The sequence below is a fragment of the Lissotriton vulgaris genome, chromosome 4_1 (assembly GCF_964263255.1).
Source record: "Lissotriton vulgaris chromosome 4_1, aLisVul1.2, whole genome shotgun sequence".
NCBI lineage: Eukaryota > Metazoa > Chordata > Amphibia > Caudata > Salamandridae > Lissotriton > Lissotriton vulgaris.
In genome coordinates, this window is record NC_141691.1 from 653,721,968 (window position 1) to 653,747,582 (window position 25,615).

General features: G+C 44.0%; 1 protein-coding gene across 1 annotated transcript in view; it reads right to left on the reverse strand.

The window, feature by feature from the left end:
- Positions 1-25,615, reverse strand: part of LOC147722384 (maternal DNA replication licensing factor mcm6-like) — a 564,785-nt gene that overhangs the window by 180,995 nt on the left and 358,175 nt on the right. The window contains exon 12 of the mRNA XM_086964912.1: positions 9,462-9,617. Within this exon, the coding sequence (XP_086821038.1) occupies positions 9,462-9,617 (156 nt within the window). The remainder of the gene's footprint in view (positions 1-9,461; positions 9,618-25,615) is intronic.

Here is a 25,615-nt window from a genome sequence, read left to right on the forward strand (position 1 = left end):
CATCTTCTGAGCACATCCCAATCTGGGTTCCTTATGATCCACAGTACTAAAACCGCCCTAATCACAGCCACTGACTACAGACTCCTACACCGGGAAAAAAAAGCAGCCCTGATCCTCCTCGAACTCGTAGCAGCCTTTAACACTGGGTCACACCATGCCATGATCCAGAGGCTTCATTAGATCGGAATGCAAGAGGACATCCTCAAATGAATTGCTTCCTTCCTCATCAGAACAGAAAATCCACCCTCCACCAGTCACATCAGGGCCGAAAAACATATGTGGCATCCCACAAGGTTAATCTCTTTAGCCCAGATCTGTTTAATGCCTACATGACGCCACTTGCTAACATCAACAGAAACCTTTATGACACCCAGCTCATCTTCTTGCTATCCAAAGACCTTCCACCACAAGGGCCAACTTCCACCTGTGCATGACGAGCACCACTGACTGGATGCAAAACAACCGCTTCAAATTCAGACAAAACTGAAGTAATGATCTCTAGGAACATCTCCCCAAGGAACGACTCCTGATGGCCTACTGAACTGGGACCACGGACAACGCCAAGAACGTCAGCATCATCGTAAACAGCAAATGGATCATGAAGAACAAGATCAACATAGTTCCTTCACCTGCTTCCTCATGCTGTGCTTGCTCTGAAACATCTTCAATTGTCTCCTAGTCACCACCAGCAGAAGCACAGTCACCCAAGACATTGTCACCAGCCGCTTGGACTACAGCAATGAATTCTACACAGGTATTACCACACAGCCCCTAAAGAGACTGCAGACAATTCAGAACTCAGTGGCCAGACTCGACCTCGCCAGATGGACATACATCACCCTTCACCTGAAGAAACTCCACTGGCTCTCCGTCCACAAGAGATGACAATTCAAGATTCTGACTCACGCCTACAAAGTCCTGCACAACCAATGACCAGCATATATCAACCACCACACAAGTTCCTCCAGACACTTGCGATCCACCTCATTCTCCCTTTCACACCCCGCCCCTGCATCCACCGAAGCAACTGTGGAGGATGTTCCTCCTCTTACCTGGCTGTGAAGTGCGCTAACATCCTCCTCCTCCTTTTACGGACCTCACCCTCTCTTCAGGAGTTTTGAAGGGGACTCAAAACCTGGCTACTCAAGAGAGGCAACCCAAGCAGCTTGGTTCTCAACAACTGGATACTATTGCAGGTGATTAACTGCGCTTTACAAATACTGCTTGATTGAATTCTTAAATTATGTTGAGGCTAAATGAAGCAGGTGGATTACAAGTGTGGGAAACAGGTGACCTACCTTTAAAAAAAATTGTAACTGGTATACAACTCTCTTGGCAGGGGAAGAATAATAATTCCCACAAACTACTTTTCGTCCGCCACAGAAAAAAGGGGAAGAAAAAAAAACTTTACAATTTGAGAGGCTGCAAAAAGACAGAATTCCCAAGAAAATAGACCAACTCCATTATTTAAAAGTATTGTAGCCCCTTAATATAAATACAAAAAACACAAAGGCAAATCAAGCATACATTTTTACTGAATGCAGATGGTTTGGCACAATTTGGAGTGTAGATAGACTACCTGAAAAATATACCATTAACTCTAGAGTAATAATCCACTAATCTGTCAAACACTTACAAAATATGACAATATTAAAATAAAATACCCTTAAATAAACTACACAACTTAATTAGCTGGACTAGTGATTGACTTGCTTGAGGTCTCTTCATGCCCTCAAGCACATACCTTTACTAACTGAAGAATCCAATTTCCAATTGAAAAATACCATCCAAAATGCCAGAGTAAAGAATGAGCTTTTAAAAAATTGCTACAGATAATCCTGCAAAAATGTTTGGAATATGACAAATAAAAAAAGCTTCCTGGCTAAAACAAATGCACCTGGAACAGGTCACCGTATTCTCAAAAAAATCCCCAAATATGAATTAGAACGCACAACAACGCACACAACAGCAAAGAGCTCTTCAATCTCATGAAAGAACTCTCCGCCCCAGCGACGTACCGCCGTCACAAAAACTCTGCGACTCCCAGGCTACCTACTTCCACCGTACGATCACAGACATCCACAAAAGCTTCGACACCCAGGTGCCGACGACAGACACCAACACCCGGACCCACCAACCACACAGACCTTCTGCTCTCCTGGAACAACGTAAACGACGAAGACCCCATCAAAATCATGAACACTATCCACTCCGGCTCACCGTCCGACCACTGCCCCCACTGCATCCTCAACAAAGCAAGCTCCATCATCGCACCCCAACTCCGAAAGATCATTAACAGCTCCTTTGAGACCGCCACCTTCCCAGAGAGCTGGAGACACACCAAGATCAACGCCCAAGATCAACGCCCTCCTCAAGAAACCCAAGGCGGACACAAAGGACCTCAAGAACTTCCAACCCATATCCCTGATCCAATTCCCTGCAAAAGTCATTGAGAAGACCGCCAACAGACAACTGACCCACTTCCTGGAGGAGAACAACGTCCTGGACTCCTCCCAACCCGCGACATGTGGGATGACGAGTGAATAATAATTTTAAAAAGGTATGCGACACTGCTGGCCACCTTCCCCACGGATTCCTTCACTACCTCCCTCTAACAGTACGCCCCGTCATCTCTCCATAGCCTCCTTCAAATGCATTTCATTTGTTTTATCTCACTACTCATACCAGTATGGTGGCAGAACACTGAACACTCGCACACATTCACGAAGACAAAGAATCATACGTATAAATCAGACCATAGAAAAAGTTACATAGGACATTGAGGGTTACAATGTGTAGTAGAGAGTTTGGTTTGGAAAAGCACACACGCAAGATTTAAAACGCACCACAGTAGTTGAGGTCGAGTTTACTAATAAGAATGTGTTTCTACCTCAAACTGACCAGTTTGGCAACATTAGGCTAATGAAAATTGAGGGGCGAAAAAACGTTTTAACCTATACTATGTAGTCTTCATTTAGCTCTTCGATGAGGTCACCGTGCCATACAATAAAAATGCATTTTGATGAACTGCAAGTTACAAAAGCATCTGTGACAAAAGCAGTAACACACGGAGTTATCCACATAAATACAGTTTTGTGGTCTCCATGGTACACATCACATTGCAGCAGGCATATTAACATTCTGCTACTTTAGGATCAGTTAAAACTGCCATTAGACAACAGCAGGAACATGTTGAAAAATGCTGAACACAAAGAACTCTACAGCAGGTGCTTTGAAACAACTATTTAAATTATTTTTAAACAGCAACCCCCCTCCTCCCCCCCCCCCCCCCCCCCCCCACGTAATACATGTACTCGTTGATTCTCTGCGATATGCACATCCCTTTGATCAGATTTAGGGCATAATCTGCCTAACATTCCAAGTTTTATTTGAACGCTCTCATTTATAAGCACTTGATATTTTGCTACGATGTACACACGTAACACGAAATTGTTTATTTAATACAATCTACGTAAGTCCTCTTTTTTCTATTTAATATTCTCCATTTCTTATGCAAAACACTTTAGGTAAACTGGTGTGTCTACAGTAACACAGCTGTAATGTGTTTAGTTAATTCTACTCCATATATTCACTAGAATGATTTTAGTGCAGTCAATTGAACGACAGTGTCCTTCACATATTAATGCATTTTATTAGAACAGGCCATCAAAGGGAACATCGTACCCTAATTTAATTTATAAAGCCTAGTTGTTTTTGTGAATTATTACTACTTCCCCATGCAATTCAATCCACCTCAAAAATTCCTTCTGAGCAGAGGGGTTCAATATATACCATGGAAAATATGAAAGGAATAATATCTTCCATTTAGAGTAACTACTGAAGCAGATAAGATGCCAGCTAAAATAAACAAATGCATACAATTACACTGCCTAAGCTCAGAAGACCTGGAAATATTCAGGACTTGACCCGAAGTTCTTCCTGCTGAAGATGTAGGCGATTTGAATGATTTTGACGAGGCCATGTGAAAGTTAGAAAACTTAAAACACACTTTGCTAACATTGGACGCCATCATTCCAAAATAAAGGAGCAAAAACCCAGTGACACTTGATGAATTCCTTACGGCCTTAAGAGTAGCTAATGCATTTAAATGTTATGCCTCCGTCCAAATACTGTGATTAGTTAGTAGTCCAAACGAATTCCAAATTAATGCAGGAAATGTGGTTTATAGGGATCCTAAATTCAATGAAGTGATAGCTAGGGTTAAAGCTATAGAACAATCGGTGTTCTGAGTCCTTCCGATGTTTGCCTCTTTTTGTTGGACCCATTTTGTAGTCCATTGGACTATGCACACTTTACTCCTGCTAACAATGTGGTAAAGTGCTTGTGGTCTGTTCTAAAACATGGTAAAAGTGACATACCTCATTCACTTTTACTTCTAAATCCCTAGTATACAGGACTACATGTACCCATAGCGTGTAAATAAAATGCTAGTGTATTGCAGCACTCACTGTGCCACCCACTTAAATTTGACGTACTTACCTACTAGCACTGTAAAACAGATCTCCAGGCCTGCCAATGCAGCCTGAGTTGGGAGTTTTAAACTGTCATTTTCACATGGCAAAATTAACCTTTTGCAAGGCCTACACCGTCCTTTTTAATACCCAAGTCACCCTTAAAGTAGGCCCTAAATGCTGCCTATAGGGCAGGGTACACGGTATGTAAAAAGTAGGGTGTGGATTTTTAACGGTTTACATGCACTGGCAGTGAAAAGCCTCCAAAGTCATTTTTTTACGGCAGCAAAGTTTAGTATTGGTGTGTACCCTTTAGTTATATCTCAAATTGTTTCTTCAATCGCGAGTGTCCTCCACACGAGTCTGTGTCTAAAATACAGAGGTACACTCATGAGTACTATAACTTTTCTATAGTAATCCATAAAACATTCATCCGATCCCTGCACTCACCATTATGTGTATCCGCAGTAATACGACTTTGGCGTTCAGCACGAGTGCCATCTTGAAATGTCTTTTTATAGTTAGATGTAATGAGATGAATTAATATAAGAGACTGTTTATGAACTGCGACTAATATTATAAGTAGGTACTTGGAACGAATATTCCGTCATTATGACCATCGTCCGATATATAGAAGTAAGCGTGAAAAAATATCGGGAATTGTGTAATGTAGCAGATATTTAAATTCAATGTGTCCTCTGTTTTCTGTAGACAACTTAAATTCAAGTCGTCCACGGTTTCTGTTGTTTATTCACAACAATCGAGTACCAACGACTACAAGGGTTCATTTATAAATTATAAGTTACAATTTGAATTAAATATGTGGGAAAGGTCGTACAAATATACAGCGTTAATATCCCATTTACATCAACACTAACATCACTTTAAATTAAGATAACATCTCGAATACGGATCTATAACCTCGGAATATATCCATTCAAAGATGGAGTCCCGGTATAACATTGATTTTGTAGTATATCCACGTGGTTCGCGGATAACTATAAAAAGACATTTCAAGATGGCGCTCGTGCTGAACGCCAAAGTCGTATTACTGCGGATACACATAACGGTGAGTGCAGGGATCGGATGAATGTTTTATGGATTACTATAGAAAAGTTTTAGTACTCATGAGTGTACGTCTGTATTTTAGACACGGACTCGTGTGGAGGACACTCGCGATTGAAGAAACGATTTGAGATATAACTAAAGGGTACACACCAATACTAAACGTGAAAGGAGAGACCTGCATACCGTACATATTTACTAGCTGTTGGGGCTTTATGGGATATAATTATATGCTGTCATGTTTCCAACATAGATTACTGACAGCGATGTTACTTTATTCTAGGATCTAATACGATCTATGTCCGTATTTGGATGTTACATGACTTGAAGCAGAGGATCACAGGGAAACTTAAAAACTAAATTACGCTCGACAATTTATAAAGTGATATTTACATCGTATTTGGTGAGTTTAAATTACTGGTTGTTTCGTATTATACTCAATGACACTAGACTGGTGCGTGTTACTTATGGTGCTGTCAAGCAGTAAATATTTAGTATTGATAAGCCCTATCGATTTACTTATAGGAATTGGTATATACAACGCCAACCACAGGATGGTAGAAGACGTGGTTATGAATATATTACAATAGAACTACTTGATGTCTCCATTACTCCGAGATATCTATTATATATTAGGTGAGTTAGTGATTTATATAATCACAGGAACGCGAACCTGGTACCTACTGGGGTTATCGGTGACCACAGCTTTATACTCTAGACTCATATAAAATTAGAGTCCGTTATTTTTGAAATGAGAATGTTTTTAGGTTACAGTTTGCTAAGAGCACGAATTTGGTATAAATGCTCCTTCTTTGATGAATTAATTTTGTAAATACTTGCAACCTTATATTAGATCATGGCTAAGGCTGAATAATGATTTTTAATTGCTCTTCCTTTTACGTTGAAAGTGTAGAACATGTATTGTTCTGTAATTATGATTTATGCAAACTTTGACTTATTGTAAATATTTGGGTTGCAGCCCTGAAGAAGTTAATCTGTCCTACACGGACTTGACGAAACACGTGTTGGCTGCGAATTATCATAGATGTGAACTGGATTTGAAATTGAATGAAGATTGGACAATAAATGGAATAGTGAAAACTATATAAAGACTTTTTGATATTGAATGAGTGCTCGGAGGAACACAGAAACTTAAATTGTGTGGCAAAGGGAGCATTTTCCAAAGTATGTAGGGAGGGGGGAGATCTTTCCTAAATGTAGAGTTGCTTAATTGAGTTAGATTGAGGGTCGTGGCTGAAGAGGACCGGCGCTGCACCGCTCAAGGCTCCCGCATCGATCGGCGATGCATCTCTGGATTTCCACGTATCATACCTGTGCAGTTAGTTCCTCCGACGCATCACCTGCGGACTGGACACGTCACGAAGAATCGACACATCACTCCCCAAACAGACTAGTTTCAACGTAACCCTTCCTCTGCATGCAGCAGGACTGTTGCATTGCCTCCCCAAGGTCTCAGGAGTGTTGCATCTCTGTTTTCAGACTCTGCAGCTGTTTGGGTTTTGGAACTTCAATGCATCTACAGGTACTTTGGTGAAAAGTCACGCATCCATAGTTTTCTACGATACAAGTTCTTGAAACATTTTGAAAGTCATATTTTTAAGTGTGTATGTTGGATTTTTGTCATTTTGGTCTTGTTTAGTTTAGATAAAGATACTTTTTTTTCTAAACTTAGTGTGGTGTCCTTTTGTGGTGATTTCACTGTTACTGTGAGTGCTGGTACCAATACTTTACACATTGCCTTTGGGATAAGCCAGTCTGCTCGTACCAAGACCCCAAAGAAGTGAGCAGGGGTTATGTAGAATGTGTATCCCCCTTACCCCCACTAGAAGCAAAGTTACGTACCTCTGCCGACTAGAGACTCCCATTTCTAACACTAGATTTTAAAGCAGACTATCACCAGGGTGAACTTATAAACCAAATTATTGGCATATTTTAATGCATCATTTTATTTAGTTTGCTTTAAAAGATGGATTGTCTTTTGTGCTAGCTTCTGCTTCACCTGTCCTTCAGATAGCAATGTATCGTCTTTTCCAAGATTTGTACTCGTGTCAACATTTTTCAAGATATCTTAGTTTTCACCCAGAATGAAGACTGTCACTTGGAGATGATAGGTTAGTGCCTACCTACGTAAAAGTGGTTTAGTGTTTAGTGCTAACAAATGTGCTGTGTTCAAAAGAATGTTGGGCCACTCTGGGCATTATACTTCAATGGAGGTGTTGCGCACAGTCAATCTGGGTGATATTATAAAAACTGCTCTTCCACTCAATTCTACGGACAAAATGTTATCACTTTCGGGACTATGTGATAACTATAGTAAACCTATTGTGAAATTTGGTATGGATGTATTCTCTTAAAGTGTTATTATGAAAGTCAACCATTTGGAAGGGCAGCACATCAATAGCAAGCATTTGATGCTATGAAAAATGTAGTTGCTAACACTCACTTTAAAACCCTACACTCAAGGCAAAACTTTTCACAGTTCATGCAAGTGCTTTCAGTCTTGAAGCAGTTTTTTCCCCAATGTAATAATGACCACAAATACAAGGCTGACTTTACTTCATCAACTTTGAATGTATCAAAGTGGAAATATCCTGCAATTGAAAGAGAACTGCCAGCATCTGAGTGGGCAAACATCCACTTCCAACATTATATTTCCAGCAGTACATTTATCCATTTGCACGTATCAAAACCCTATAGTCAAGATTGTGTCCTCTCGTAAACGATATTGTTTCACTGCATTCATTTCATTGCTGACATCTGACACTCCAGATAGACTAGGGAGATGTTGCTGCCAGTGGATGCTTAGTGATCGTCATATAAATATTTCCCTTATATACGTTCTATATGCACAACTACTTTGATGTAAAACTTTTAAATTGTCAACAAATTACAAAATACTCACTCTGAACCTCTAAACTGAATTATCCAAGAAAACAAACAAATAGGCCTGGGTGACATTTAAATTACACCAGAGTAAATCAAAAAATTGGGGGAATTTCGCATTACATTTCTTTAACAAAATTTCTAATTTTGCGTTCTCTCCACTTAACAGTGTTATGCTATTCTGTGTAACATTTACAGCAAATGTTTCAATTTGCGGTAAATATGTAGTGCATACAGACCGGGAAAACAGAACATGAGTGGCCGTTCGTGGTGTTCTTAAGGTAAATACCCAAGCCTTGAAAAAACGGCACCATTAACACTTATAAAATTAGCCCACACTACTCCTTACAACTACCAATACATAATGCCTAAAAACCCTTACTACCCCTCACCATTTCCCATCCCTAAACTGGAAAAATACTTGCAAACACTACCAGCTAGCAATCATCCATCCTGAACCCATTGTGTTGTAATTGCAATGGATTGCAATGTACCGGGTTGAAATTTACTACTGGTAGTGGTAAATGAGTTATAGTGCTTGCGATGTAGTGGCACCGCCTGGTACTGGATGTGTTGTCAAGGCAGGCACCTGAGTAGCAAATGACTTGATAACATGAAACTATTTTCTTTCGTGGTCCTCATTGGATTACATTAAACGGTGTCCATCGGTTGGCTTGGCTTTCACATAAGGAACATCTCAGTTATCAAGTAACAAAAATAAGCATTGCCTAATCCACAAATGTAATATCTGAGCAGTGTTCTATTGTGGTTGTGTTTTGGAACTCGCTATTTTAAGGCATGACATTTTCTGTTATTATGGTTAAATGTAAAAACGTAGATAAAATCTGAAAAAAAATTACATGTCTAGTCACGCTTCGCATTTTTAACTGCAAAGGCAATTTTCCTGAAATATTTAAACACATTGGCGTATTTTCCTTGAAACAAAATATAAATCCGTAATAAGCACATGACAATACGGCAAACATTTTATTTCTTATATTATTTTCATACTCACGTTACCTCATTGCATTCATCCACTAAAATAAAGAAGAGATCAAATCTTGACATAATTGGAGCAGACAGGTTGACATTGTGTTTTAATGACTTTGCCCGGTCATATCTTCCGCCAACGGGATTCGCAGCTGCCAATATGGATGTACGAGCATTCAGCGTAGCCTTAAAAGACAAAGTTCTACTTTAGCACCACAAGCTGAATTAAGGGAAATCATTAAACTGTCATTCCCATTGTTCTCTTTTGTTTGAAAATACCTTTAGTTTAACACAGTTACATACAATATATGTATTGCACAATTGCATGCAACCATCCCATAATGTCGTATGCTGTGTATTTAAAAAAATTAACATTTAGAATGAAAAATAAAGTCTAAATCCAAAGAAAATATTTTAAACCGATTAGAATATTGTGATCTAAAGATGCAAATTAAAAAACAAAAGGAAGCTTGAAAAGGTTCTAAACAGGAAAATAACATATAGGAAAGTATAAACCATTACAAACTTAAACGGAAAAAGTAACAATGAAATTTGAAACATTTCCGAAAAAACGTATAAGAAAAGAAAAACAAAAGTAGAAGCAAGAGTAGTTAGTTAGGGAAACAAAATAAGTAATCGCTGGAACGATGCCTCTGTTTGAAGACGGTGATGGATCAAGCCCTGATCTTTGGACTGGGTAAGAGTGGTCTGCTTAATTCAGACACTGTTCATCACCACCCCCTTTTCTGATTCATTTTTGTCCACCATAAGCGTGGAAGGGTATACTCAGATGTGAGTCCCTAGCTCATTGCACCATCAGGATTCAAGCAAGCCGGGCCGAAGACGGCTGAAATGCCAGAAACCGGTCCCCGGTAGCTTGTTTCCTTCCCAGTATAAGAATTGGCTTGGTAGTTTGGTCTGCCCTGTTCCCATGATGCACTGGGCCAGGGTCCAACTAATTTGCATATAGCCAAGTTCTGAGCTGGGATGGTGCAGTGAGCTAAAAAACGGTGATGGATCAAGCCCTGATCTTTGGACTGGGTGAGAGTGGTCTGCTTAATTCAGACACTCTGTTCATCACCACCCCCTTTTCTGAATCATCTGTTTGAAGAGAACACTGCAGTTTCACCTTAAAGTGATGGATTAAAGGAATTAAAAATCATCTACAGTAACGTGTATGGTTGTTAAAAGAAATAACTAATTAAGACATTCAGTTAAAAACTACCCAGTGCCAGAGGACGAAATCCAAGCATATATCTTTATATTAAAATGTGCGAATTGTAAGTACTTCATTTCCTTATCCGTAATTCAGAATACAATTTGTCGTTCCCCCATACTTGCATGCCATCCACACGGATTCTACAGTCATTAATAATGCATTTTAGACATCCTCGGGCCCTAGAGCAACTCCGCTATATACATCCTTATTTTGTGAGACCTTAATCAGCTCGATTAAGAATTCAACCTGGACTTGGAAAACCAATACATTATCTTGCCTGAACATCCCGTGGCTGTGCCCAGTGAGTGGACTTAGTCGAGCGTAATCCTTCAAGGATGCTAGCTAGACACCAGGAGCAACAAATGTGTCCAGTGGCAGTACACCAGAATACGCATGTTCAGTTACTAAATGGCCCAAAACCAGACATCATTTTAAGTCAAGAAGTTCTGGCGTTAAAGATAGCCATAGGTTACAGGGTAAAGGCTACAGCCACAAGAAAATGCAAGGACAGAGCTGGATACAATGTAGCCTTTGGGGGTCAAGGCCAGCACTTCAAAGTAGTCTGCAAAGAACTGTAATAAAAAGATGCAGTCAATGGTTTTAAACACCAGGTGTTCTACCCGTCCGTCTTATTGTGGTCTTCCTCCAAACATTTTGCCTTTCCTCCTCCTTTGTGCTCAACCTTTTTGTTTGCGTAGGGACTCTGGGCACTTTACCACTGCTAACCAGCGCTAAAGCGCTTGTGCTCTCACCCCTAAAACCTGTATAAATTGGCTATACCTAATGGGCACATTTAATTTACTTATAAGACCCTTGTAGAGGGGTATACCATATACCCAGAGCCTGTAAATTAAATGCTAATAGTGGGCCTGTAGCACCTATTGTTCCACTCACTTAGGTAGCACTGTAGAGCATTTCCAAGGTCTGCCATTACAGCCTGAATGCAGTTTTAAACTTCTATGTTGACTTGGCATATAAACCCCCTTACCAAGCCTTAAAACCCCCTTCTATTACATATACTTCACCCCAAAGCTAGGCACTAGCTAGCCTATAGGGCAGGGTACGGTGTTAGTAAAAGGCTGGACATGTACGTTTTACATGTCCTGGTAGTGCAACACCCCTAAATTTGTTTTTTACTACTGTGAGGCTGCCCCCTCCCATAGGATAACATTGGATAACTTGAAAGTATTCCTTACTACATTGAATAAGCTGTAATTCCCAAGTGGGGGCTAGGTGGTTGTGTCATGTTTGGTGTGTTTGAAATTGTAATAATGATAGTGTCAAATGTTTTATTGCAATTTTGAAAATGTCCCTTTTAGAAAGTTGCCATTTTCTGGTCCTTGGCCCTTTTAAGCCTGAAACCTTTCTTGGGTTACATGACTGGGTGTAGCGGACAGACTTTTGAATTCCTCCCAGTCACAATAGAGGGATTAGGTGTACCTGAGTAGGTCATCTGCTGACGGGATGGAGGCAGAGCCGAGCACAGCCCACTTTTACACCAAAATAGCTTGTGCTCTGCCTTCACAAAGGGCATAACAACCCTGCATTGTTACTGCACTTATCTTTGAGGTAGAGGAGGCAGGAAATTCCATGCACTCTAAACCCACTGTCTTGAAGCTTCTCCCGTCCTCCAGAACCAGGGCACCAGGGTACAAAAGGAGGAACTCAGAATCCATCTCTTCAGTACACTTCTGGACCTGTGGATACTCTGCCAGGAAGAAGGACTGCTATTCTGCTTCAAGGACTGCTTCTCTGCTGGACTGCTGCTCTAAGGAACTGTGGCACTCTTTCCTGGGGGGGAAAAATAACTAGACCTGAAACTGCATCTTCACCACAGAGTGACTCCAAGGGCTAGTCTGCCGGCTTTCTATTCTGAGCCTCTGTGACATAAAAGGCTCTCAACCAGCTCCTGGACCCAGATGAAGCAAGTTTCTGACCAACATCCACCCCCTCTACACCCCCCCCCCCCAAGTGGTGCTTCTCAGGTGCTGGATCCTTAGTGTGGCTCTTGAAATCAAGCTTTAAGGCTCCTCGCAACTGGACCCACTCGTACAAGCATCACTCGCACCGAACTGTAGCATGAGCTGCCACCAGCCCTCCACTGCACAAAGCAAGCATTTATCACCTATGGAGGACCGCCAACATGAAGCACCAGCCGATCCATCAGCGATGCTTGGCCTGCTCTTCGCACCACGTTGACCACCGCTATCAACAAACCTCGAGAAGGTAAAACCTTAGCATCTCAAATTTGGGACTGTATCCGACCTAGGCATGGGCGGAAAATCCGTTCCGCTCGCGGATTTTGCGGATTTTCGGGAAATCCGCAATCCGCGAGATTTGCGAATTTCCTGAAAAATCCGCAAATCCGCGAGCAGCGGATTTTGCTCGCACTGCTCGCACTGTTCGCGTGAGTTCGCGCCCCGCGAATAAGTGCGAAATTGCAGAAATACGATTTTAGCAAAACTGAAAGTAACTACTTACCAGGTTCAAAAGTTCAGGCTCATCATTAGTAGCCATTTCCTGTAGTGCTTCCTGAGGGGCCCCTCCAGAGTTCAGTTGCCAGTTGCAACTATTATGTGACCCTGCTCTGAACCTCAGAATAGTTACACATATGCCACAAAGGTCCTGAATTACAGCTAAGGGAGACAAGCAGGAGCCAGGCTGGAAGTTAAAATCCATTAATCAGCCCCTAATTCATTATTGTCAGTTGGGGCAGGGCAGGTGTTGTAACTAATTTTGCAACAATGAAAGCACTTAGCAAGTGCAAAAGATCACTAATCAGGGCGCACTAAGGAAGCAGGTGCCAGCTAAAAAAATATTCTGTGACACATTAATCAGCCCCAAATTAATTCAGGTCACTTGAGGCAGGGAAGGTGTGCTTTGCTTTGCCAAAAATAATGTACACTGGACAACCAGAGGGTGTGGTGATGAAACAGAGGGTGGCATGGGTGGGCCAGAGGGTGGCATGAGTAGTCAGAGAGTGGCAGTGGTGACAGAGAGTGGCAGTGATGAAGAAGAGTGTCCCAAACAGGTTGGACACGTAGAAACAACAAGTTCGCAAAACTTGCGACCCGACAGGTAAGTTCGCAAATTGCGAAATTGTAAAAACCCTCGCGAACTGGCAGAAACACGGGCGAACACAAAAAAAAAAAAAAATCCGCAAATTCGCGGGAATTCGCGGATTTTGCGGATTGCGAGTTTGCAAATCCGCAAATTCGCGGATTGCCAATCCGCAAAATCCGCTCATGCCTAATCCGACCTATGCTCCATGGTGGTCGGCCTCAACTTTGGACCTTGACCTGGTCCAGCACAACTAGATAGCTGCGGTTGGCGCTTTATGTTTTAATGTGCTAATTTGCAGTTTATTCTTTAAAAATTAATAACTCCAGTTCTATTGATCGGATTCTTGACATTCTGGTCTTGTTTTATTGATTACATTTCACACTTATTTCCAGTTTGATGTGTGATCCTTTGTGTGGTGTTTTCACTTCGTTACTGTGTGAAGTGTTGCACAAATACTGTTCTACATCACCTCCAAGTTAAGCCTGACTGCTCTGTGCCAACATACCAGGAGATGAGGTTACTTTGGAGTTTGCTTGCGCTTTGCCCGGACTAGGATTGTGGTTGCTGCTTGACCAGGGCTCACACCCGTGTCACCCAGTAACAATTTCTAATGCCAGGAAACTGCTGAATGTACAGGACAGGGGTGTAGCTTCAGGAATCCGCAAAAGTTCTGGTGGCAACTCAACTAAAAGGTTCACTGGCTCCCCAGCTACACAGCGAAGGTGAATGCTGAAGTTCAGAAGGTGCCAATGCTTCACAGAGATACTTGATGATGCAGTTGGTGTTAATGAATTCTTATTGCTAGCTGAAGGGGAAGCTTGTGTCCCACCAGTGGCATAGATCTCCCTACCCCCCTCCCACCCCTCCCCCCCTCCCTCAAAAAAAAAGGCTCCCCTACAGTCTCCGACCTCACAGTGACATACAGGCACATCTCTGGACTGTGAAGTCCAAACACAGATTTCTCCTTGTTCAGGATGATCCCAGCAATGTTCCCTCTGGAGTCTGTTACAGGCTTCTACTTAGCACGAAAGGAATATTGTCCCAAGCTAAGTAATACACAAACTCATTCTTCTATTCTACACTTATTTGTAGCTCTACCTTCAATGTAAAGACAATTCTGAGAAAAATATACTAGTCCAGAAAGCCAGTACTTCTGGTCAATGCTAAACACTGGGGTTATTTGCAATATTTACATCTTGGGGCCCTCAGTCCGAGTGGTAATGACACCTATGTGATTAAGATGCAGAGGACATGTTCAACTAGAGCTATTTCTATGAGTCAGCAATAGGAAACTTCACACCAGTGTGCATGTAAAAATGAACTGGTCTTCCTCAGTCTAATTATGGTGCCACCACGGTCAGTCTCTCATAGCCCAATTGGGTAGGTTAGAAACCGAAGTACCTTCATTGAGCTTGCATGATTTTTGAGGTCACCCAGATGAAGCATGCAGAGCAGGTCCGCACAGTACTCCACAGAATTACATGCGGCTGTGCATCCTAACAGTGACTGACCAATTCTTATTCTTGATAAGGAGTGTCTCAGTCACTTGATCATTGCCTCTAGGCTTCAAATATCCATACTGCCCCCTTTCTCTCCAAACTAGTGTTAAGACGGCTATCTGGTGACTAGTTGCCTTGATGATCACAGTATGGTCCCCTGTATTTTCACCAGCATATGATCAGGGTGCTCTATGTGGTCTCTCTCTCTAAAATTCTTAACACCACAATGACCAGACATGTTGAGGATGATTTGCCACCAAGATGGAAGGAGCATTATTTAACCTGAAAGGTATACTTTGACCTGTATGCGGGCTACAGTGGTGGAGGATACAGTCTTTGCCTTGGTGCCAGGTGTCATGATGTCCCAGTAGCCCCTGGTCAGATGAAAAGTTCTTTACTGCAGCCAAGTTGACCACCAGTGTGGGTGGGTCATAGGATGGGAACTTGTCCTTACAGTGTTCAAGATTTGGTAATCCATGCAGAAGTGCAGGTCCATTAACTCTTGCTTGAGTGCCAGTATCACAAGACAAACCCTTTAAGGTTAGGACACTCCAAACACAATAGGATACTTCAATACTCATTAACAAGTGACTGCCAAATCTATGCAGTTACTCTATACAAGAAAAAATACCTTAATGCACATAAGAAAAATACATTAAACATTGTATGATGAACAAACAATTATCGGAATTATCTACTCTTTAGCCAGTGATGTGAATTGAAACACTAGAATAGAGTTTACATGCTATGTGCACATAGTTTTACAGGGACCAGTGAGCTAGTTGTTCAAAGGAGATTAATTTGTGAGCATGCTTGTGGCTTCCAAACCTCAGAGTTAAATTGCTATGTTAAACAAATGTGTGGAGTACTCTCAACCAAGAGGGTATCCTGGTGCTGAGCAGGTGTGAGTCTAGGCACACTTAGTCAGACTCCTCAACATCCAGGTCTTCAGATCTTTGCGAAATTCAAGTATTGAGGCGAAAGCTCCTATGTTTAGAGGCTGGTAGTTCCATGCTTTAGGAGTGATGTAGGAGAAGGCATGACTGCCAGATCTGGCTTTCCGTATGTGTGGGATTTGCACAAGTAGGATTCCAGACACACAGAGGTGTCGAAGGTGTGTGAAAGCAGATGATTGAGGCATGCTGGGCCAGTGTTACATAGTGCCTCTAAAGCGGAGGGGAGGAGTTTGAATTGTGCTTGTTTGTGAATGTAGAGCCAGTGGAGTGCTTTCGGGTGTGCAGTACGAAATGGGAGGCTGGGAGTGATTCTGGCCACAAGTTTTGAATGGTCTGATGCTTTTGATGAGTTTTTTGTTGATCCCAGCATAGAGGCAGTTCCCCTAGTCCAGCTCGCATGTGACCATGGCATATATAACAGTTTCGCAGGTGCTGATTGGGAGCATTTTAAAAATCTTCCTCAGCATCTTCATTGTATTGAAGCATGAGGTAGTGACTGCATGGACTTGGGCAGTCATGTCAGTTTGCTGCCGGAGATCCAGAAGTTATTGGCATGGGTGGTAGGGGTGAATTTCGGTCCTAGCTCTGTTGAGCACAAGCTGGCGTACCACAGTAATGTGCTCTCCCGGACAGCAGGATTTTGGTCCCATCTGTTTTCAGCTTTAGACAGTTGGCCTTCATTTAGTGGGCAATTTCAATCATGCATGTATTGAACTTGATCCGGGTACTGGAGCATTTTCTGTGAGGGAGAGAATGAGTTGTGTGTCAGCATAGGAGGATGTGGATATCATGAGTGCGGATGATGCTGGCTAGAGATCATGCATGCAAAGAGGGTCGGGCTCATAGAGGATCCTTGTGGAACTCCACAGATGTCGCAAGCATCCAAGGAGAATGGTACCAGGCTGACTTAATGGATCTTTCCAGTCAGGAAGGAACAGATCATTACAGTCCCCCAGATTCTGATGTAATCTAGGAATTTGATAAGGATGGCATTGGAGAAAGGGTCAAATGCTGCAGAGAGGTCAAGGAGGATGAGGGGCTTTGTGTCTCCTCTGTCCATAGTCATATGGAAGTCATCCGTAACAGCCATGAGGGCAGTTTCTATGATGTGGGTGGGTCTGGAACCAGACTAAGTGGTGTCAAGTAGTTGGTGGTCAATGAGGTATTTGGTGAAATGTGTTGATTTTCCCCAAGACCATGGCCAGAAATTGTTGAAGGGAGTTTTTCTGTAGGTTGGGACCATTAAAGGGTTCACAGAAGGTTTATTCAGCAATGGGAGGACAGCTGCATGTTTCTAAGCATCTGGGAAGTTACAGAATAAGTGAATCCAGTCAGAATGGGTGTTCGCATGGCGCTGAGGGGTTGTAATCTTCTGTAGTAGGCATAATTGGGATATGAGTCCTATGGGGTGCCTAAGGGAATGGACTTTAAGGTGGCAGCGGTTTCTGTGGGGATGAGCCAAGTGGTTAGCATTGGATCTTTTGAAAAGATCAGGAGGTGTTTGTCGAGGTCTGTCTGATTCCATTGCAGGTTGAATTTGCTGTAAATGTTGGTCATTCTGTTGCTGAAAAATTGAGCGATTGTTGCAGAGGACCTGCAAGGGGGCGATAGAGTTTGAGGCGGGCAATGGCGAGGTGAATTCTTTCACAAAGGCAAAGATTTATTTGATTCTGTTGGTGCTGGCATCTATGCGGACTGCCAGAGCGGTGCCTTTGGTGGTCCAGATCATTTGGTGGTAGCGTCTTAAGATGGAATTGAACATGCTGCTGTCTGCATTGTCCTGGTTCCTTCTCCATTTGCGCTCCAATTCTTTATAGTGGTGTTTCAACAGTCTGTACCTGTGTACCAAATGTCCTGGGGTTTCGATCTTTTATTGTTGTGTTTGGGGGGGGGGGGGCAATGGAGTCCAGACAATCCCAAGATTAAGAAAACCGCAATAGCTCACAGCTCAGCATCATTAAATCCACAATTCATAATAACAGGGTCTGTTACTACTATGGGAAAAATATATATCTTAATTTACAGTGCTGTGGTTTTGGTTTCAGGTGCTGCTACTAGAATGTTAGTGGGTATTAATACACCTGCCATGGCCCAAAGACACCCTCCCAGACCAAAAAGGCCACCAATGTTTGGCAAGCCAAGCGGTAAAACAGTTATTGGCATGAATGACACACATGTCAAAAACAAAGCACATTCAACTGGAGTTCTAATAATCTATGGGCTAGCTGTCAGGGGGAGCACATGGTACTGTGCTACAAAATATCTGCTGGTTCTAGACGACCGAATGCACTATATGGTGGTGACGCCCCAAGCCAAAGTAACTTGGAGCCATTTGGCTATGTGTCCACATGCGCCTTCCAAACTAAGCCCTGAAGCGGGAGCGACATCTCACGCCCACCATGGATGACATTGTGGCAAATCTCAACAGGGCCAAGTGGTTCGCGAAACTTAACCTCAACGCTGGTTATCACCAGCTAGAAGTCCATCCAGACAACAGGAATATCACTACATTCTCCACTCTTGCGGGTCTACAACGATATAGGAGGCTGACCTTTGGGGTGTCCTCCGCCGCGGAAGTGTTTCATAACGCTATAAAGGAAACACTCATGGGATTACAAGGAGTTATCAGCTAGAGTGATGATATCCTGGTGTTCTCACAAACAATAGAGGAACACCATGTGCATCTCAGACACCCTTTAACGACTTGCAGAAGGTGGGCTTACCCTCCACCGAGCCAAGTGCTCATTCTATCAAGAGTTGGTGGAGTTCTTAGGTTACATCTTCTCTCGAGATGGCCTCTTGGTCGACCTGAAGAAGGCTGCTGCCCCAAGACCTACATCACCCACGGAAGTCCACAGCTCCCTAGGCAAGGCCATATATTGTGGCAGATTCATTCCAAATCTGCCGTCTCTCAGAGCTTCTCCAGAACCTCACAAAATCAGGACAACAGTGGGCGTGGACCGCAAAAGAAGACGCTGCATTCCATGCTGAGAAGGAGGCACTCCTTCACAGCGTACTTCCAACCCAATGGAGGCACCAAGTTGGTGGTGGATGCTATTCCTGTGGGTCTAGGAGCCATTCTCAGTCAAGGAACAAAGGTAAAAGAATGGGTCCCAGTTGCTTATGCCAGCAGAGCCATAACAGGAACAGAGATGCAGTGCCATCCGGTAGAGCGTGAAGCTCTGGCCAACAAGTGGGCGTGCCAACACTTTCACCTCTTATCTCTAGGGGAAGGAGTTTTGGTGGTCACAGACCCCAAGCCTTTAATTTCCCTCTTTGCTGGCACTACCAGATTGGCTCCACCAAGAATCGAGAGATGGGCATGAAAACTGCAAGCCAATCACTTTGAAGTCATCTTTCGGCCCGGGGTAAACAACCCGGTTGACTTTCCATCACATCACCCTGCCAAGACTGCCTCAGTGGAACAGCTTGCCAATGAGGACAACACGGAGGAGTTCGTCCAGATGATATCTCAGGAGGCTGCCCAAACACGCTCACGCTTGAAGACATTGGAAGAGCCACTTAGACCGACGGAGGTCTGTCCAAGGTCAAAGGCAACATTGGCGGATCGAAGCGGTCAACACTTTCTCAATGGGCCGCATGACCTAACAGAAGAGGAAAGAATGTCCCGTCAACAACTATGGAGGGCCCACAGTGAACAAAGCGAAGGACTGCATGGAATTGTCTAGCGCGACACAACCCTGGTGATCCCCAGAAGCTTTTAAGAGAGTGGTCAGTCTGGCTCATCAAGGGCATCAAGGGATCGCTAAAACAAAGGCAAGTCTCAAACAAAATATGGTTCCCAGACATGGACACTATGGTCGAGGAAGCCATCCGCACATGCCTCTCCTGTAACATTACCGGCAATGACCCGGCGCCACCGGTCAGTACAGAAGCACCATGTCACGAGCCGTGGACTCAAGTCAGCATTGATTTCAGATGGTTCCCCAATGGACAAAGCACTCTGATTGTCATTGACTCCCACTCCAAATTCCCTGTGGTAGAAGTGGTGTGGTCTACAGCTTTTACCCCGGTCAAAGCCACGCTCGACCGAGTCGTCGCAATGATGGGACTTTCGGAAGAAGTAAAGTCCGATAATGAACCACCCTTCCAAGTGAGAGAATTCCAGGAGTATATGACATCCCTTGCTATTCGACACCGCAAGATCACACCGCAGTGGCCACAGGCAAATGGGGAAGTAGAATGTTTCATGCAGACTCTGAACAGGGCTCTCAGGATTGGTGTTGAAAAGGGCGATGATGTCTAGCACTGCCTTCAGCAATTCTTGAGTGCGTACGGCCAGACACCCCACTGTATGACACAGTGTGCCCCGGCACACCTGTTATTCTGGAAGGTGCCTCAAAAGCAGTCCAGCAGATCCATCCTGGAGTCCACCGAAGCTGGACCAAGCCGCTCCACAAGCCAGGAGATGGGCCACCAACAACAAGGCAAGACAAGCGCGCTGGGCACAAACGGTGGAGATTCAAGTAGGAGACAGGGAAATCGTAAAGGACCGGTACCCTGGCTGGAAGCATCACACCCTGCAAGTGCCAGAGGTTTGGGAAGTCACAAACGTGCAGGGACCCATGGTGTCGGTCAAGCAAGGGACTCTGGTTGCCACGAGGAACGTCTCGTGGTTCAAGAAGGTGGGTGCAAGGCTCCCAGCAGAAGATTAAGAAACTGGAATGGAAGAGTGGAGAGAAGAAATGGTGCCACGGAATATCCCAAGATACAATCATGCTACTGCGTCAATGCGTCCACAGGAGGAAAACCAGCTGGTTGTTGAACTGATAAACCCCACTGCGAGCACACCGTCCTTGGGAGAGATCCCTGCAGAGACCAGGGTCAAGAACAACTCCCGGAGCCATAGGTATCGTCTTTGGCCGAATCCCGCCCCCTGCAAAAAGAATAAGACTGTGTGTGCCTCATGTCTAAGGACTAAATCGTGAACATTATAATAACATAGTATCTAAAGGATTAGAGGGATGTAGTGATGGTGCCACCCCCGGCCCGCATCCTACATTGTAACATTGCTGCATGCACCCAGAGGGTGGGCTTGCCCGAAGACATATACAAACAAGTGCAAGACCGCTCGTGGTCTTTACTCGTACATATAGATTGTGTATGTGTGCCCATTACTGCTGTGGCGTACGAAAGAGGTCAAGCCTCAGCGCGAATCAAGCCAGGCCTGTATTCCACAAGCTGGACATGCAGATAGACCTTTGAACAAAGGAGGGACTAGAGAAGGACAATATTTAACGGGGTCCAGTGTACAAGTCCACCAACTAGTAACACAAGAAAGGGTACAGTGTTCCCCGGGAAGAGTGAAAGAAAAGAAGTACGTGTACTAGACAGAAGGGGGAATCCCCTTGTTGGAACTAAAACCCTCACACACCTAGATAACTAGGTGTTATGCTTCATCATATGGGTTCTGTTCCTAGTCAGACTGGCGCTGCAATATCTGACGGGATCCCGAAACCGGGGCTCTTTATCGGAGATCTTTTGTTCCGGCCATATGGTGCATGCGTGTCAGAGGGCGGGGAAGTGTGGTCGTGACGTGAAAAGGTGAAATTAAAAAAGGTGGGTCAGTCCACAATCTAATTTATTCACGTGGTAGACTCCCTTGATTAAAAGGTGGGAGGGGAGATAAATGCCCTGAATCTATCCGAGCATGTTAACTACTACCCTCTGGTTAGGTCGACATGTTTCTTGCTGTGATGGCAATTCCTCAGGATCTCGGTAAATAGTAGCACATAGTGAAAAGATTATTAAAACTTGCAATATACAAACTTCTTTGGTCAGTTATACCGGAACGCAGGCTGATTGGTCCTGCTGAAGTATTGCGACCTGTAAGAATAAAGACAATTCACATAACAGCAGGGTGAATGCAATATTCCGACATGGAAAGTCCGCAAAAGTTCAATCGGAGTACACACACAAAGAAGTGAAGGGTTAAAAACAAACAGCATAGTAAGGCGGTAATTGTATCAGGCAACTGGCTACCTTGACACCTGAACTCAAGGGTAGACGAGAGTCGGAACTGAACAACTCACCGGTGTCATGATACCAACCGAAGGTGATGGCAGGATGGGAGGCTTACCTTCGGCGGCGCACGGTCCTGGCCGTTGGAACCTACCCCACGTACAGCTTCCGATCTGGGCGCAGAGCAGCTGGTGGCAAGACCAGGAACGAATCATGGTATAAGTAGCCATCCTTGTTGCGCCGAGTCGGTGCTGCAGCAAGAGCAACGCCCCCGTCACCAGCCGCGCATGTGCGGTTACTGCTAGGACAGGGATTAGACCGCATGGGAAGATGGGGACTGTACGGTAAAGGCAGTGGCCATCTTGGAGAGGGGAAGTGGCTCAGGAAATTGTGAGCAGAGTTGGCACATACAATATACGGCCTGGGCAATTAACCGTGGTTAAGGTATAGGATGTTTCTGGAGGTATAAGCATGGTCAGTCAAAAAGGGTATAATTGATGCCAGACTAGCAACCCTTGAGTAGAGATGGAAAATGATGGTTTGGATTGACCAAAAGTAAATGTTATGTTAGACGGTTCTAGCCGAGGAGTTGACAGTTGCCCTGAACCGTCAAGGAAAGTGCAGGGAAGAGAAGGAATTCTCTGTGGCAACTGACCCCATGGTGTACTCAGTGGAATTAAGAAGAGTGAAAGATGCCTGAAGTCCTGAAAATGAGACAATAGGTTTAGCCACCCAGGGATGACCAAGGTACAGAGTCGTTTAACCCCAAAGAGTCCAGTTTAAGACGATGGACCCATCTCTGTTCAATCCTGAACAGGGCCTGTTTTGAAATGGCCGGGTGGGACTCCAGGACCAGCCATGTTAGACTATCCGCAGGATGGTTGTGCTGGGAGTAGTGTTCATACAGTTTTGTGTGTGTTTTGGAGCACCTGATGTTGCTTTTGTGCTCTATAATCCTCAATTTGATGTGCCTCATTGTCACCCCTGTGTAGTTTTTCCCACACGGAGAGGTGATCATATAAACATATCTGGTACTGTTACAATTTGTGTGCTTGCGAAGCTGCCACACAAATGTATCGGAGAGTCTAACCTCCTTACACTGCAGTGTCTGTGGACATACCACACATCCACCACACGGAAAATGACCAACCACAGGGGGGAGTCCCCACAGAGTGCTTTGGTTGTCAATGTTGTATTTCTTTGGGAGTGTGTGGATAAGGGCGTCCTTTAAGTTAGCAGTTCTTTTAAAAGCGAATCGGGGGCGCAGGATCTCTAAGCCACCTGAATTCACTATAGACCAGTGTTTATTTATGGTTTTCTTTAGAAATGACGAGTTTTGAGTGAAGCAAGTTACACAAGTTATTTGATCGTCTGTGGCTTTGGGGTGTGACTCTAACAAGCTCGCTCTTGGGTTGCTCAGAGCTCTTTTACAAGACTTATTGAGTAGTCTGGTAGGATATCCTCTATCCTGTAGCTTGTTTTGCAGGAGGGTTGCTTCTCTTTGGGAAATTCCTCAGGGTCCGGAGGAATTGTACAGCCAAGTCTTATTTTCAAAGGGGAGATTATCCCTCAGGGACCGTGGGTGGTGGCTTTGGTACAGCAAGAGACTGTTCCTGTCAGTACTTTTGCGATAGAGAATCGTACTGAGGCTAGTAGGATTAAGATTGATACACAGGTCTAGGAAAGGAATGGTAGTTTCAGAGATGGTACCAGTGAATTTCAAGAACGGGTTCTGAAGGTTGATCCAAGAGCAAAAGGCTTCGCAGGTTGTACAATCGCCCTCCCAAAAAATGAGAATATCATCAATGTACCTGAGCCACAGAGTGATGTTATCACAATAGGGGTTGAGTGCAGATCTGATAGTGCTTTCTTCAAAAGTCTCCATGTAAATACAGGCCAAGCTGGGGGCAAATGTTGAACCCATAGAAGTCCCCCGGATCTGATGGTACAGTTGTGTCCCATACTGAAAGAAATTTTCAGTCAGTGTCAGCGAAGCACACGCCATGATAAATGACACAGGTGTGGGGGGAGGACCATTCCTCGAGTAGGAGGGTAGACTCAACTGCTTCCAGTGTGGCTTGTTGCGGGATGTTAGTGTATATCGCCTCGACATCCATGGTGATAAGGAGGTCCACACCTTCCCTCCCTTCAATGGATTCTATGAGGCGGAGGACATCCCTAGTGTCTTGTAGGAAGGATGGGATCTTTCGGACCACAGGTTGGAGAAATGAGTCACAAAATTTTGATATTGGCTCCAGCAATGAGCCAATGCCAGAAACAATTGGCCTCCCAGGGACTGGTGACAACCCTTTGTGGATCTTGGGGAGGGTGTAAAAGTATGGGATAACCGGGTGTGTAGTAATCAAGAACGCTGCTTCATTTTTGGAGATCCATTTGTTCGTTTCGCCCTCCAAGATAAGACTCGTGATCGTGGTACTGAGTCTCTTTGTTGGGTCTACAGCGAGTGGTCTGTAGTGAGTGACATTGAATAGTTGGCGTTTGCATTCAATATCATAGTCACTGCTGTTTTGGATGACGTCCCACCCTTGTCTGCCTGTTTAATTACATTACTGGTGTCATTGCCCAGTGATAGAACAGCTTGTTTCTCAGCTGAGCTCACGTTTTTGTGGGAGGAGGTAGTGGGATTGTTTTCCAAACTCCTGAGAATCGCCCTTTCAAATGTTAATATCTCCGGGGGAACCATAGAGTCAGTGGGGGTGAAAGTAGAAGGTTTACATAACCCTGTGTCAGTTTTTTCATTGTCAGGTCTATCAGCAAAGAAGGACCGTAGGCGTACCTTTCTGAATAGTTGTTTAACTTCACACATTTCCGTGAATCTATCAGGGGTCGGAGTGGGTACAAACCCTAGCCCTTTCTCAAGGATCTCTGTCTCTATCTTGTTCAGTGTCCTATTAGAGAGATTCACAATTAGACTCTCCTTCCTCTGGTTGTGCTCCTGGTTTCCACTGTTGTCTGTACAGTTGGTTGATCTTGCCATTGTTCGTCTTTTTGCCCTCCTCTGTTGCGCCCTCTTCCTCTGTCCCAGCCTCTGCCTAAAAAAGTTGGGTTCATCGGGTAGAATTGTGGAGGACCCTGGGGGTAGAAGGGGTATTGCCAAGGAGGTAACATCTGCGGAGGCTCTTGGAACATCGGACCGTTGTTCTGGACTTGGTTCCAATTGGGGCGGCGCTGGTTGCGTCTGTTATTGGTTGGGTAACTGCCACTGGAGTCACTCCCAAAGGATCCCCTACGGCTCTCGTTACCTGAGCTCTCATCAGTGGAGTAGCTATTCCTGTTATTAGTGTATCCCTCTTTGAGATAAGGGTATACTTTCTCTTTATCAAATTTTGCTACATCTTTCTGTAGTTTAGCCATTTTCTGTTGTAAGAGAAATTCTTGGTTGTCCGTAATCTCTTGGCTTATCTCCGCCAGCTTGGCTGTGAAGGGAGTCTTTTTCATTGTGCC